This window comes from Microcebus murinus, chromosome 18 (assembly GCF_040939455.1).
Source record: "Microcebus murinus isolate Inina chromosome 18, M.murinus_Inina_mat1.0, whole genome shotgun sequence".
Classification (NCBI taxonomy): Eukaryota; Metazoa; Chordata; class Mammalia; order Primates; family Cheirogaleidae; genus Microcebus; species Microcebus murinus.
The window spans coordinates 22,999,722-23,014,122 of NC_134121.1; the positions used below are offsets into that span (position 1 = coordinate 22,999,722).

At 57.2% G+C, this 14,401-nt stretch overlaps 1 protein-coding gene across 1 annotated transcript in view; it reads left to right on the forward strand.

Moving 5' to 3' along the window:
• The window catches only part of NOS2 (nitric oxide synthase 2), a 36,672-nt gene extending 22,833 nt beyond the window's left edge, over window positions 1-13,839 (forward strand). The window contains exons 15-27 of the mRNA XM_012740800.3: window positions 914-1,018; window positions 2,013-2,062; window positions 2,444-2,618; window positions 3,419-3,551; window positions 4,392-4,470; window positions 5,174-5,355; window positions 6,470-6,633; window positions 7,638-7,845; window positions 9,426-9,513; window positions 9,925-10,046; window positions 10,478-10,626; window positions 11,601-11,795; window positions 13,248-13,839. Of these exons, the coding sequence (XP_012596254.2) occupies window positions 914-1,018; window positions 2,013-2,062; window positions 2,444-2,618; window positions 3,419-3,551; window positions 4,392-4,470; window positions 5,174-5,355; window positions 6,470-6,633; window positions 7,638-7,845; window positions 9,426-9,513; window positions 9,925-10,046; window positions 10,478-10,626; window positions 11,601-11,795; window positions 13,248-13,355 (1,758 nt within the window). The 3' untranslated portion in view covers window positions 13,356-13,839. The remainder of the gene's footprint in view (window positions 1-913; window positions 1,019-2,012; window positions 2,063-2,443; window positions 2,619-3,418; window positions 3,552-4,391; window positions 4,471-5,173; window positions 5,356-6,469; window positions 6,634-7,637; window positions 7,846-9,425; window positions 9,514-9,924; window positions 10,047-10,477; window positions 10,627-11,600; window positions 11,796-13,247) is intronic.
• Window positions 13,840-14,401: the final 562 nt, after the last annotated feature.

The following is a 14,401-nucleotide window of genomic DNA, read 5'->3' on the forward strand; positions in this document are numbered from 1 at the left end:
AAGACGCAGATAAACTAAACCTCAAAGGGTGTCTAAGCCACATCCCTTACCTTTAGTGATGAAGGATAAAATCTAACACTTAGGAAGTGATCACCACGTGCTAGGCCAGCACTGGGCTCGGCGGATGCCACCGAGCCAGGCCTTGCCCTGGGGGAGCTCGGCAGGGTTTGCCTCACTCCATGCTCCCACAGCCCTGCAAAGCATGCACCGGTCATGGTCATTGTGCATGCACAGAGAAAGTACTTGAGTGTTAGACAGGTTAAGTGGTTTTTCCAGGGTCATATGGCTTCTGGGAGACAGATGGGGACAAGCCCAGCCTCATGCCAGTGATGGGATACATTTTGATCTCTGCTGCACAGAGGCATAGGCCAGGTGAGGAATGACTAATGACCAGGTTGCACAGGTCACTGAGAAGGCTTCCTGGTGCCAAGCCACACCTGCTGGCCCCCAGGGGTCTGGAACTGCAGGAGACTGGTGGCCAGTCTTACATCCTAGTCAGGTAGGCGCAGGCAGAACAACGAGGCGAGGGGACATTTCATCTGACATTCCCTCCAGGCACAGCTGTCACCTGCTCATTGCACTTTGGTGGAAAATATGTCCACGCACGCAGAATTTCAAATAGCAGTGGAAGTGGTGAGAAGAGTTTTGACTTAGGATATGCAGTATTTTGCAGATAGAGCCTCCAGCACTCACCAGGGTTAGCTGTGGGGCTCGATGGCAGAAGGATGACACATTTGAATGGGTTCATTCACCTCCTCTGTGCCACATCTGTGCTGGGCACTGGGGCAGACAGATGTCGATGGGGCCCCAGCCTGAGAGTGGGGCTGGGGCAGGGGGAAGCCCAGGGTGACTGGGCAGGGCATGGAGGGCCCTCCTGGGAGCTGAGGGCTGATGTCACCTGGGTTCCATCCAGGTTCTCTGCATGGATGACTACAGGCTGAGCAGCCTGGAGGAGGAGCAGCTGCTACTGGTGGTGACCAGCACGTTTGGGAATGGAGACTGCCCCGGCAATGGAGAGGTGGGTGGCCCAAGGTCCCAAGGGTCTGGGGGATGGCAGGGGCCAGGAGGACCCAGGAAAGGGTCTCGGGGGATTCAGCATGTCCCAAAGAGGACATTTGAGAGTAGTGCTTGGTTCACTCCGGGTGGTCCTGGTGTCTGTCATTTGCCTGCCTCCTTCGTAATTACTGCCACATGTGTGTGTCACCTCTCCTATGACATACTTAATATAGTCCCATGAATGATCTACTCTTTTTTACTTAAAAATTCATATTTAAAGGAAACGTGTATCACTCTCACAAATGGAAAGCCAGCAAAAAGGAAATTCAATGAAAACAAAGTGAAGTTACCGCATTTTAGCTAGCTACTGTTGCCTAACAAAGCCTGCTTTTCCTTTGGCTTTGAAGAAGAGTGATGGGCAGGTATTAGAGAGGTGTTAAGGCTGTGTTAGCACCAATTTGAGACTGTCTGTCTGGTGTTCAAAAGGATGAGAAGGGAATTAAAAAAGGGAATAACTGAAAAATAGATTATGAAAAAGGGAGTAACTATTCACGATGTGATCTGATGCTATTTCTGTTGGGTCACATACGGATTATCTTGGGTTCCTGGAAAATCGTGGTGATTTTAGAAAATTCGGGACCAATTGTTGTTGGCTCTTTCAGGCTCTGAACAAGAAGAGAGGCTCCTGTCAGGAGACCCCCTGGAGTTGCCCTGTAGTGAGGCAGCCCCCTCTGCTGGGGCTGCGGGGGTTGGGCCCAGGCTGTTCTGGGTCTTCCTCTGAGGGGCAGGGTCCGCATGAGTCGCTAAGGGTCAGCTGGGGTGAGAGACAAGTTGAACTTGTCCGTTGACAGCCAGAGCCCTGCCCAGGTGGCCCCACGCATAATCCAACTTCCACTGTGGATCCAGAGCCTTCTCCTGCCAGCTGTGGCTGCCTTTAAATTGGGCCCCCAGAAGCAAAGAGAAAGCAGTGGTTCTATTAGCCCTGGCCTGAGAACTGTGCTTCCCTCCCTTTCTAGAAACTGAAGAAGTCCCTCTTCCTGCTGAAAGAGCTCACCAACAAATTCAGGTAAGGTTTTCCCCCATTCCCACGCATCCAAGCCCTGCCCTGCGGGCCCAGGGTCTGGGTTCAGGGTGCGGAACCAGGGTGCATAGGGGGTCTTCTCAGAGCCATCCAGGCACAGAGAGAGCCTGGCTCTGAGGTTTGTCCTCCCAGTGTTGAGGGTCGAGCCAGAGAAACGAGGTCCCTCTCACAGGCTGCTGGCCAAGCGTGGGGTTGGTCACAGGAGCTGGTGTTGAGGGCCAGGGCCCAGGGAGGACCGGAAGGGGTTATGCCCCAGCTGGGGTGGGACAGTCTGCGGCTGGCCTTGCAGGCTGTTGGTGCTGGGTGCTGGCTGCTGAGCCCAGCGTGGGACACGCGTCTCCATGTGTGTGTGTCCTCCTCGGACAGGTATGCCGTGTTCGGCCTCGGCTCCAGCATGTACCCTCAGTTCTGTGCCTTTGCTCATGACATCGACCAGAAGCTGTCCCACCTGGGGGCCTCTCAGCTCTCCCCCACCGGGGAAGGGGACGAGCTCAGCGGGCAGGAGGACGCCTTCCGCAGCTGGGCCGTGCAAACTTTCAAGGTCAGTTCCTGGCCAGAGCTGCCCCCCGCCCAGCACAGACATGACGTGGCACGTTCATGCCCAGGACGTCTGTGCCGGGCGTCACGGGTGGCATGACCTCCACCTGGTCCCGTGGGTGTGGTCCCAGGCAGGGGCCGGGGCTACGCGCCTGAGGGCTCAGGTCACTGCTGTGCTCCCTCAACGCCCCAGAAAAGCTCCACCCGCTGTATGCATCTCCGGGGGACGGGGCAGAGAAGGTGGCTCAGATACCCCCCTTCCCTCGGGGAGCTTCTGCTTTAAGGTCTTTCCCCCACTGACTGTCTAGGTCGCCTCTCATGACCTTGTCTTGTTTCAGTCTCTGAGCCATAGTGCGCTTGGGGACAGGCACCACAGGGTGGAGCACTTTGGATCCGTCCTGGTGTCTCCGTAGGTCTTCGCTGCCTGTGGCTTGTCCACGCTGAGAGCTCAGCACCTAGGCAGACTGTCACCCAGCAGACCTGCACAGGCCTGACTCAGGGCAGACGTGCTCCCAAAGCCCAGGCCTTGATTCCACGTCAGGAACGGGAGCAATCAGACCTCTCAGAGCACGGGCATGGCGATAAATAAGTTCTTGCCAACATTAATATTCATAATAACAGCAGTAGCTCCGACGCACTGAGCCTGGCATCTCTTTGCATCCTCGAGCCAGCCCTATCAGATCAGTGTGCCTAGAAGATGCACGAAGCACTCGGCTCAGGGCTGGGCCCATGGTCACATAGCCCCAGTGATGATGATGGTGCTGACGCTGACCCTTAACCCCAGTCTGCTCCATCTGCTTCCAGGCAGCCTGCGAGACGTTTGATGTGCGAGGCAAGCACCACATTCAGATCCCCAAGCTCTACACCTCCAATGTGACCTGGGACCCGCGCCACTACAGGCTCGTGCAGGACTCACAGCCTTTGGACCTCAGCAAAGGTACCTGCTTCTCTGCACCTGCCGGGGCTTGTTTGCCCTTCTGGCCTGGGTTGGGGTCTCTGAGCCCTGAGCCTGGGGTCAAGGAGACCACTAGGTCCCCCTGCACAGAGACAGCTGGCCGGGGCTGCCAGGCCCCTCTCTCGCTGCATCCATGAGCCTGCAGGGGAAACTGAGGCTCTGAGGGAGGCTGTTTCAGGAGGAAGCCCGGGGAGGGTGGTGCAGAGAGAGGAGGGAGCCAGCATCAGCTAAGGGCCTACTGTGTGCCAGCCACTGTGCTGGGCTCTTTGCCCACATGTGCTCAGTGAGCCCTGACACTGATGGGGTGAAAGGCGCAGATGGAGAAATGGAAGCTCAAGGGGGTGAAGGAAGTTGCTAGAATGTGGCCAGGCTGGGATCTGGGCCCCAGCCTTGCAGCGGGGAAGGCAGCTGGGTGCTGTGAAGGTGTCAGGCATTTCCAGCTGCAGTCGGGAATTGTGCCCTCTGGGTATTGTGCCTTGTACTACCATTGTAGCAGTCCTGCAGGTCCCTACAGGTTTAAGACATCCCTGGCTTTGCAGTGCTCTCCTGTGGACCTCAGGCCATGGGGATGTCCTGGTAATATCCATATTTTGGTACCTATATTGAATTTCCCAACACCTAGAAGCAAGACAACCACCCTCTGTCAGACCAAGGGTCTTTATTTGTGATTTAGAAACACAGGAGGGAAAGAAAACCCCAATAGCCACCTCAGTCGGACACCCCAAGGGTGATGTCCAGGTGTAATTGACGCAGAGATCTGGGGGCTTCCCCCACCAAAGCTCAAGAGCCATGTGACCACTTCACTGTCTGTGTCCCCTGCAGCCCTGGGCAGCATGCATGCCAAGAACGTGTTCACCATGAGGCTCAAATCGCAGCGGAACCTACAGAGCCCGAAATCCAGGTGAGGAAGAGGGCGGGGCTTCTCGGGGTTCCCTGTAGCCTCTGTCTTAGTGACTGAAAGACCAGAAAACGCCAGTCTTCAGAGGGGGGCGTGAGGAGCGTCCGCTGGCGTTAGCAGCCACGCCCTGGGGAGGACCAGCTGGTGTCTGCTAATCCACCTGTGCTTTTATGTCTGGGCTCGGCTGACCACGGGCCACCTTTCCAGCTGGGAACTGGAGCCCCGTTTCACGTCCTCTCCTTCCTCACCGAACTCCTTCACTAAAAGGGGAGGGCAAGAGAGACTCGAGTCCTTAAAAACTTTCAGGAAAAGTTTTGGCAGGGAAGGAAATTTCCCAGCCAGGGTGACCAAGTGTTGAGTGTGATCTGTGGGTGTTGTTTGTCGGGGGCCGTCCCCGCCAGTTCATCCTGGAAACTGGTCTTTGTTCCAATGAGAACAGGGTTTCTTCCGATGCCCACACACCTCCCTGGGCAGAGTCTGTGGCCAAGCCCTCGGGGGCTCAGAGGGCTTCTGGGGAGGGAGGTCCCAGCTTCTCCCCGGGAGGAAGCTCCAGGGCCCTCCTGAGCACCCCTGCCTGGGGGGATGCCTCGTCCCAGGCTTAGGCGGGTGCCCCGGGCTGGTGACACTGGAGAAACTGGCGCGCCCAGCAGGCGGCTCTGGGGGGAATCCCGGGACACCACCCGAGCCTTCTCTCGCCCTTCCCCAGCCGTGCCACCCTCCTGGTGGAGCTCTCCTGCCAGGACAGCGGGGGCCTGAACTACCTGCCCGGGGAGCACCTGGGGGTTTTCCCAGGCAACCAGCCGGCCCTGGTCGAAGGCATCTTGCGGCGAGTGGTGGACAGCCCCGCGCCCCACCAGACCATGCGCCTGGAGACGCTGAACGAGAGCGGTGAGCCCTGTGCCTGGGGGACGGGGGGTGCCCAGCATGCTCCCCCACCCTCCCCGCTGAGGGGCTAGGCTGGGCCTGCCCCGACAGCTACCCTGTCCTCCCCGCTGCGTGGGTGCGTGGGTGGGTACGTGGGTGGGTGGGCCCCGAAGCTCATGTTAAAGCAGCCTTGAAAACAGCCCCAGCCCCAGGTTCGCTCCCTGGACTACATTTCCTCAGTGGTAGTGACACCACCAAAGGATGTGTCCCCCTAAATACAGCGGCCAGATCAGAAAGTGGGAGTCAGGGAAACAAAGTCTAGCAATGTCCCCCACCGTGCAGGAGAAAGTGACAGAGCCTAAAACATGGGGACAAGGGACGATGTGCTCGTGACTATAGGAAGAGAGATGCACTTCGTCATCAGGCCTCTGATCCAGATGAAATGACATTATTAATAATACTTTTACCTGACATTTGTGGAGCACCCGTGTGCCAGGCACAATACCGGCTGTTATTAGGTGCATTATTTCATCAGTGCTCACGGGAACCCAGCAAGATGGGTTTCTTATACCCATGTCACAGGGAGCGAACCCAAGGCCCAGAGCATTGTCACCCAGCTAGTAGTTTAGACCCCTGTGTGCTGGCTCCAGGGCCCATGCTGTGACAGCTCTGTGTGCTGCCCCTTGGGACTCCTTAAGACTTGCCACTTCACTCTGGGCTGATCTTCTGCTCACCCAGCACCTCTTGGTCTAGCACCCCAGGGCACTGAAGTCATCGGCTTGTCTCTAGGTGGACAACTGGCCTCTGAGGGGTACATCAGTCTTTGGTGGATTTAGTCATTGTTAGTCAGTAGTTCACTGGTGGGTGTCTTGCTGAAGTTCAGGTCTGGGCCAGAAAGGGACATGGTTAGTTTGTCAGGATCATGTCATTGGGTGCCCACAGGAGGGCAGTTGATCAGCTTTCCCTGGCAGCCCTGTCCCTGGACACCACCTTCTTCCTGCCTTTTGCTCTTCCTGGAGCCAGAACTTCAGTGTCTTCTTTCCCTGCTGCGGGAGGATAGAGCGTGTCACCCCAGAGGCCTCTGAAGAAGCCCAAAGGGGTCCCCTTTTCCATCCTGACACCTTCCTTCCCTATCCAGGCGGCTACTGGGTCAGTGACAAGAGGCTGCCGTCCTGCTCACTCAGCCAGGCCCTCACCTACTTCCTGGACATCACCACTCCCCCGACCCAGCTGCTGCTCCAGAAGCTGGCCCAGCTGGCCACGGAAGAGGCCGAGAGACAGAGGCTGGAGACCCTGTGCCAGGTGAGGGCCAGGGATGGTGGGTGAGTGACGCAGGGGGAGGTCCCAGCATGGGGGCACCCAGGGCCCAGAGCTAGTCCTTAGAGAAAGGGCATCCAACCCAGGTTCCCAGAGTGAGACTTGTGAAAGGTTGCTGGGAAGTCAGGCATCCTCTACTGTCCCATGTCCAGGACACCGTTGTGTTGAGTGACCTGAAATTTTCTGAGTATCTGCAAGATGCAGCCAAAGTGCACTACCTCGGAAATTAGCTAGAAAGGGGAGCCACGGTGCTAGTCTGCCTTTGTATCCCCCAAACCTGGAACAAGCTTGGCACTTAAGAAGTATGAGAGGGTGGATGGTGTGGGTGAGTTGACAAATGGCCGTAGTGACAGATGGGTAGTAGAATTAATAAGTTAATGAGAAAATGCATTAACTCACCTGCAACTTTCTGGGCTCACATCTTAGCAAAAGGCAGTGAATGTCATTATCATCATCATCATCATCATTATCACTAATCATCTCGATTCCAACCACCTCCACTACCGTTATTCTCTCTCTGCACTATACTAATTGGGCACACATTTTCTCATTTAATTCTGACAACATCCCCAGAAGGCAAGTGATATGACCCTCATCTTACAAAGTTTCAGGAATTTGGGAGAAGATTCCACAGCTAGTAAGAGCATCTGGCCTCAAGATTTGAACCCAGGTGTGACTGGTTCCAAAGTCTTGGTCCAAATAGGATTATAGAAAAGATGTGACCCCCACCCACCCACCCATGAGCTGCTGAGGGTGGAGGTCTAAGCATGCAAGTTGGATAGATGCCACCCACTGGACCGAGTTTCTCCAGAACAGGAACCATCCGCTCACTGCTTCGTATCTCAGCACCCTGGACAGCGCCGGGGACCGCACCATGTTTAGGGAGTGAGTGAATGAGCGAATGAATGAATGGATACTGGGCTGTGACTGGCTCTTCACCCAAAGTGGGGCGGGCACCCTCAGTCTCTGACACTGCCCTTGGCTTCCAGCCCTCAGAGTACAGCAAGTGGAAGTTCACCAACAGCCCCACGTTCCTGGAGGTGCTGGAGGAGTTCCCGTCCCTGCGGGTGTCAGCTGCCTTCCTGCTGTCCCAGCTCCCCACTCTGAAGCCCCGGTACTACTCCATCAGCTCCTCCCAGGACCACACCCCCGCGGAGGTCCACCTCACCGTGGCCGTGGTCACCTACCGCACCCGAGGTGAGCAGGGGCTCTGGCGCGGCCCCACTCTGCTACTCACCGGGCAGCTGCTCAGCGTCTCTGGGCTTCCGTCCCCTCACCAGTTAACCAGGGCGGGGACACCCACCTCCCAGAGCTGGCAGCAGTAACAGGAGGTGTAAGGGAGAGACTCCTATGAACCAGGCACTAAGCAAACCCCTTTGTGTGTGTGTTATCGGTCACCATGTGGGGTCGGTTCTGTGCGCATTTTACAGGTGAGGAAACTGAGGCACGGAGAGGTTAAGCCACTTGTTCAAGGTCACACTGTTAGTGAATGGGGAGCTGACATTCAAACCCAGGTAGTCTAACTGCTGAGTCCACGTTCTCCACCACTCTGCTGTCCTACCACTGTTGGGACAATTTAATGTGATCACACATGGAGAGCAGCCACCCTGTAGCGGGAGCCCAGTGATTCTGAATCGTCTTCAAGGGCAGCCTGGATTCGGGGACAATCCTGCGTTGGCTGTCATTCACGCACGCAGCTCATTCACTGGTGGGTTACTTCACACCGCGATGGATGCGGAAACAGCAGACATGGCCCCTGCCCTCACAGAGCATCTAGAAGGGCAATGAAGACACAGGGGTAGAAATAATTAGGTGATTCTCACTGCATAGGTGCCACGAGGGAAGGTGCAGGGTCACTGAGGGCAGAGAATGGGGGGTGAGGCTGCCATAGACTGGGGGGGGGGGCGCTGTGAACTCATCCAGGTGGTCTTGGCCCCCGCACTGCCCTGTGTACCTGAGTGTTGCCTGGGCAGGCAAAGCTGGGAGCTGCCCACACCTCCGAGCCCTCCGTCCTCCGCAAAGCACAATCACACAGGTTCTAACAACTGGGCAGAGCCCGTTCGCCATGCTAGCGAACACCCTCGCAGCCCGGGAGAGGAGACGCAGGGCGTGAGAGCGAGATTCAATCCAGAGGAAAACCAAGGGGACTTCTCCCGCTGGCTGGAGGCCTCCTTCAAATGCTGGGCCACTGTGAAGGGAATGCAAGCCCGAGAAAGCTGGGGTTTCTCCAGGACCAGGAGGGATCACCAGGGAAGAGAGTGAGGTGTCAGAGCAGGTTGAAGTGTTTGGAGGTCGTCCTCCACCCAGGGTTCCTACCAGCAGGAGCTACGCTCAGGAGGACATGTGGCAGTAGCCACCCCTGAGGGGTCACCTTGTGCTGCTGTCTGTACAGCTAAGTGCTGGCCTGGAAGGGTCCATGGAGAAATGCTATTGAAAGGAGCACTGGAATAGGAGTCAGGGAACATGAGCTGTCCAGTGGTTCCACCCCCTCCCTAGTGTCCTCATGCGAGTCACTTTCCCTCTCCAGTACTCAGTTTCTGCGTTGGCAAAAGGAGTGGCTTGCAGCTTCCCAGCCCCTTTCAGTCTCCCCCTGCCTGGGCTCACAGAACCCGCATCTCAGAACCGGGAAGTTCTGGAATGGCCCCTCATTAAGCCCTGACAGTGCCTGAGCCGGGCAGTCCCAGGAGGCGTATCGGTTTGGGTGGAGCAGCTGGCACAGGTGGCACGTGGCACGTGGGCAGTGGGGGACGTTGGTCAGGTCTGTGCTGTCGTTGCAGATGGCCAGGGTCCCCTGCACCACGGCGTCTGCAGCACATGGCTCAGCACCCTGAAGCCCCGAGACCCAGTGCCGTGCTTTGTGCGAAGGTGAGCACCCCCTCCACTCTGTCCCCGCTGACCAGGGGTGGGACCGCCGACCCCGGGTGTTCTGGATGGAAGGGAGGGATCTGGGGTTTAGGTGACCCCGGGTTTGTACAGAAGGCCTTGGGGTAGCATGGGCCCATTCCATCCCCTGGCTGCAGATTGTGGCTGAGCCCCTAGCAGGGATAGCGGTGACAGCAGTGCTGGTGGGGTCCAGAGTACGATGAGCTCAGCCCTTTCCCAAAAGACCCCGGGGGGAGGGGACAGTGTGCCTGGACGGAAGAAACGAAGCAGCCTCGGGGCTTGGGAGATGAAATATGAGCTGCTTTGTCATCTCCGCCCAGCCCCACTGCACGCCCAGCCCCTGCCCTATGGCAGGGTGTTTGAGGACTGAGCCTCTCTCCTCTGCCCCTCCAGTGCCAGCGGCTTCCGTCTCCCCGAGGAGCCCTCCCTGCCTTGCATCCTCATCGGGCCGGGCACCGGCATCGCCCCCTTCCGCAGTTTCTGGCACCAGCGGCTCCATGACTCTGAGCGCAAAGGTACGGCTCGCGGGGTCCCGGGGGGAGGGGCACCGGGTGGCCAGCGCCTGCCTAGGGGTAGAATGCAGGCCCACAGACGTTGCCTGGACCTCTCCAGGGAAGGCCTCCCAAGCTGGCCTCTGCCTGTGCGGGCCTCCATGAGGGTAGAATTGCTATCTGTCCCTGTCTGTCTCCCACATCACAGCCAGGGCTCCTGGTCCGGGTGGTCGGGTAATGGAAAAGTCACTGCTTTAAACCTCTAGTCGACTGAGGGGACCCTGTATCTGCACTTCCAGGTGTGTAGCTATGGACGAGTGATCTGAAGGCCCCAGACCTCAGTTTCCTCATCTGTAAAGTGGGGATAACACTAGACAGGTTACTCGTGGGAACAAAATGAGAATTGCACGCCCTCTAGTGGCCGCCATGGTAACTGCAGCCGCTGCGTCTTGCAGGGCTCCAGGGCGGCCGCATGACCCTGGTGTTCGGGTGCCGCCGCCCAGACGAGGACCACCTGTATCAGGAGGAGATGGTGGAGATGGCCCGGAAGGGCGTGCTGCATGCGGTGCACACCGCCTATTCTCGCCTGCCTGGCAAGCCCAAGGTAAAGGCGGCCTCACGGCAGGTGGCGCGTTAAACACACAGGCTGCAGCTTGTGCCCTGGGTCCCCGCGAGCCGCCCTCGCCTGTCCGAGCTTCAGCTTCTCAGCTCTAAAATGGGACCATTATACAGCCACCAGAGTGACGCTGCGAAGCTCATATGTCCTCTCTGGCAGCAGAGGAGAGGTCTGGGACTAACCTGGGGTCCCACGGCGGGTTAACCCCAGCGCCCAGCCGGCTGAAGGAGCCCAGCAGGCCCCTGCGACACACGACTGCCCCAGGAGAGCTGGTGCAGGCTGGCTCTGCACTCAAGCCCAGCGCGGCTGGCAGTGGCCGCTGCTCCCCCCACGGCCCTCAGATGGGCTCTGCTGCCCCCGGAGACTCTCTGTCCCATGAGCCGGGGGTGTCAGTGCAGACTCTCGGCCCTCACAGACTTCGGCCAGCAGGGCTCCTCTCAGACCCAGCGCTCTGTGCCGATGCCGGGGCTGCTGGCATCTTGTGTGGAGCAAGAGCACAGAGTGCTCGATGGCCTCCGGGACCTTCTCTCTAACCGGGGAGCCTGGGGTCTGTGCTCCTGCCCTGAATTACAGCAGGGACCTAAGGGACAGTCTGCACTGGGAGGCTCCCTTTTCTGGGGTGTAGGCAGAGCCCTGATTGTGGGGAACTGGCGTGCTTGACGCGCCATGGAAGCATGGTGAATTGGGCGACAATCTGGGAGCCCGAGCAGACGGTCAGCCCCTCGAGGGCAGGACTGTGTCCAACATTCGTCTCTCTAGTCCCAGCTCAGCCCCCAGGCCATCTGTGCATGTCCTGACCCCGAGCTAGATGCAAAAATCCTGTGCCCCGTGCAAAGTCCCAGCTGGGAGGGGCCCGCTCTGCAGCCTCAATGACCCCTCCCCACCCCCTGGGGCCTGCGGGTAGTATGCCAGCCTCTCCCCCAGCAGCCTGGGACTGGAGCCGCCCTCTCCTCTGCTTTCAGGTGTATGTTCAAGACATCCTGCGGCAGCAGCTGGCCGGCGAGGTGCTCCGCGTGCTGCATGAGGAGCGAGGCCACCTCTACATCTGCGGGGACGTGCGCATGGCCCGGGACGTGGCCTGCACCCTGAGGCAGCTGGTGGCCACCAAGTTGAGCCTGAGCGAGGAGCAGGTGGAGGACTATTTCTTCCAGCTCAAGGTGTGTGGGCCAAAGCGTGGGCCAAGGGCATAAGCCATGGGAGCCAGGACGGGGGGGCAGGGCCCAGGGAGTCAGGCCCAGGACAGTCCTGGACCCCAGCAGAACCCTAGAAGTGGCTGAGGTCTGAGCAGGATGGGCTGCTAGAAGGCCTGGCCACACATCCCGGTCTGGGCGGCGGCTGGCTTTCACAAGTCCGTGGACATGTCTGGTTTTCCGTCTGTGGAATGGAAGCAGGAGAGTCTCCCTGGCCTGTCTTCAGCTGAGGCAGGGCTGTGAACACTGGGGACAGGAAGGCTGTCCCCCCATCAGCCTTGTGTGAACCTCACACTTGTCACCTACACCCAGGTTGGCGTCTGCTCACCCTCATCCCCACCTGCAGGAAGGGCTCCCATTGTAGTGATGATACTAGTAGTGACATTGCCCAGGGGCTTACTCTGTGCCAGGTGCTTGCCCAGGATGTTCGCGTGGCATTTCCTGCAGGCCTTGCAAGCACTTTCCGAGGGAAGCACTATTATCACCCCCTTTGTACAGGGAAGGGAGACCTTGAGGGGTCCGTGGCAGTAAGTGTGAGTGCACAGAGTTCAGTCTGCCTCTCTCTGTTTGCAAAGCTTTTATTGAACACCTACTATGTGCTGAGGATAGAGCAGTAAACAAAACAGGTGAAAAGTCCTGCTTGGATGGAACTTCCATTGCCCTGGGGCCGGCAAAAGCACATGAGAAAAATGTGTAGTGCTTTGGAGGAAAACAAGGCAGGGAAGCAGCCCAGGGAGAGTTGGGACTGTAATTTTAAATAGGGTGGCCAGGGAAGGTGTCATGGGAAGGTGACATTTGAGAAAAGACCCGTGGGAGGTGACGAAGGAGCCCCGTGGATACTGAAGAAAACAGACTTCTGGTCTATTCTGGAAGGAACAGCATGTTCAATGGCCCTGGGGTGGGAGTTAGTCTAGCAAGTTTGAAGAACAACGAGATCATAGGCATTTCCCAAAATATGCTCATCGAGTCCATAGATATTTGGTTCCAAAGTCAAATAGCTTGGGACATGCTCAGTTAGACAAAGGCAAACGCATTGCTTTTCTACAAGACTTCTCAGAGCCTTTAACATGCTACTGTGCATCGTGACGATTCAAGGCTGGGAGAAAAGAAAGTGCGTAGCATTTTCCAAACGTGTGGGTGTCAGAGCCCACATTCCTGGAGCATGTTGTGGGTGAGCGCCGGGCAGGGAATGGGAACACCAGCTGTCCATACAGCCTGGGGAGGTGTTAGATGGTCCACAGCAGATCAGGTGCCGATGGCGTTAAAGAGTCTAAACCAAATTCCTGCATCGTTTAAGCAGGACAGTTGGCTCGTGAATGTCTGTGTGATAAGGACGCTGGGGCTTGTCCCCACCTGGGCTTGGTGTTGGAGGTGCTGGACCTGCAGAGCTGACACACTGTTCTCTGTTTCCCCTTAAAGAACCAGAAGCGCTACCATGAAGATATCTTCGGTGCTGTATTTCCTTATGAGATGAAAAAGGACAGGGCAGTGGAGAAGCCAGGCCACCTGGAGATTTCCATGCTCTGACGGCCGGCGGGACAGGTGACAGCTGCTGACACAGCATGTAATGATGGAGTCAACTAGGGATTATCTGATGTCACAGGGCCCGGGGAGATGGAAGGCAGTGATACTCCCAAGGCTCGCATCCTATTTCTTCACCTCCTTCTCCGCCAAGCCCTTTACTTGACCTGCTACCAAGTAGCAGCCTGGATGGATTGGAGCCTCCTCTCCCAAGCTGGGGCCTCCCCGATCCCTTGGAGACTAAATCCGCAGTGCCAGGCCTGGCAAGCGATGGAGAGAAAGATGGGACCTTCTGCTGATTGCACCACTCTGAGTGACCACCAGGAGGCGCTGGCAGCCACTCTGTATTTAACCGCCCGTGTACAGTTATTTATGGCTCTGTATTTAAACAAACACACCCAAGTCTGCTCCCAAGGGCCACTTGGGCCTTCCCTGTATGATTCCTTGATGGCGATATTTATAATAAATACATTTTATTTTAATCACACTGTATATGTGTGTGTGTGCGTGTGTTTTGCAGGGAAAGTAGCCCTCGGTTACTCTTAGTGGGAGGCAGGTGGAGCCACAGGCTGGACAAAAGTCCCCACAAAGGGATGTCCCATCCAGGTGATGGCTGCTTTTGTGACGTGCCTGCCAGGTACTCTGGCAGCAGATGGAGTTTTGTGCTTGTCCTAAGACCTGCCCCGGGGACCAGAGGATCAGGCTCTGAGCCCTGAGCGCCAGACACTGATGTACCTGAACAACGAGACCAAGAATCCGCTCACCTAAGCCAGGGCTTCCCACACTCTAATGCACCCATGAATCGCCCAAGATCTTATTAAAACTCAGACTCTGATATAACAGGTCTGGGGCAGGAGAGTCTGCATTTCTAACAAGGTCCCAGGTGACACTGACATTGCTGGGCTGAAGACTGCACTTTGAGCCCCACCCAGGACCAGATTCTTGATGGAGTCTGCAGGATGTGTTGGCATCACGTGGGCACGGAGCTGGGCTCCCTTGCACTGGCCCAGCGGCTGGCAGACTCCACCCCCTGATCCAATTTTCCTGAGCAA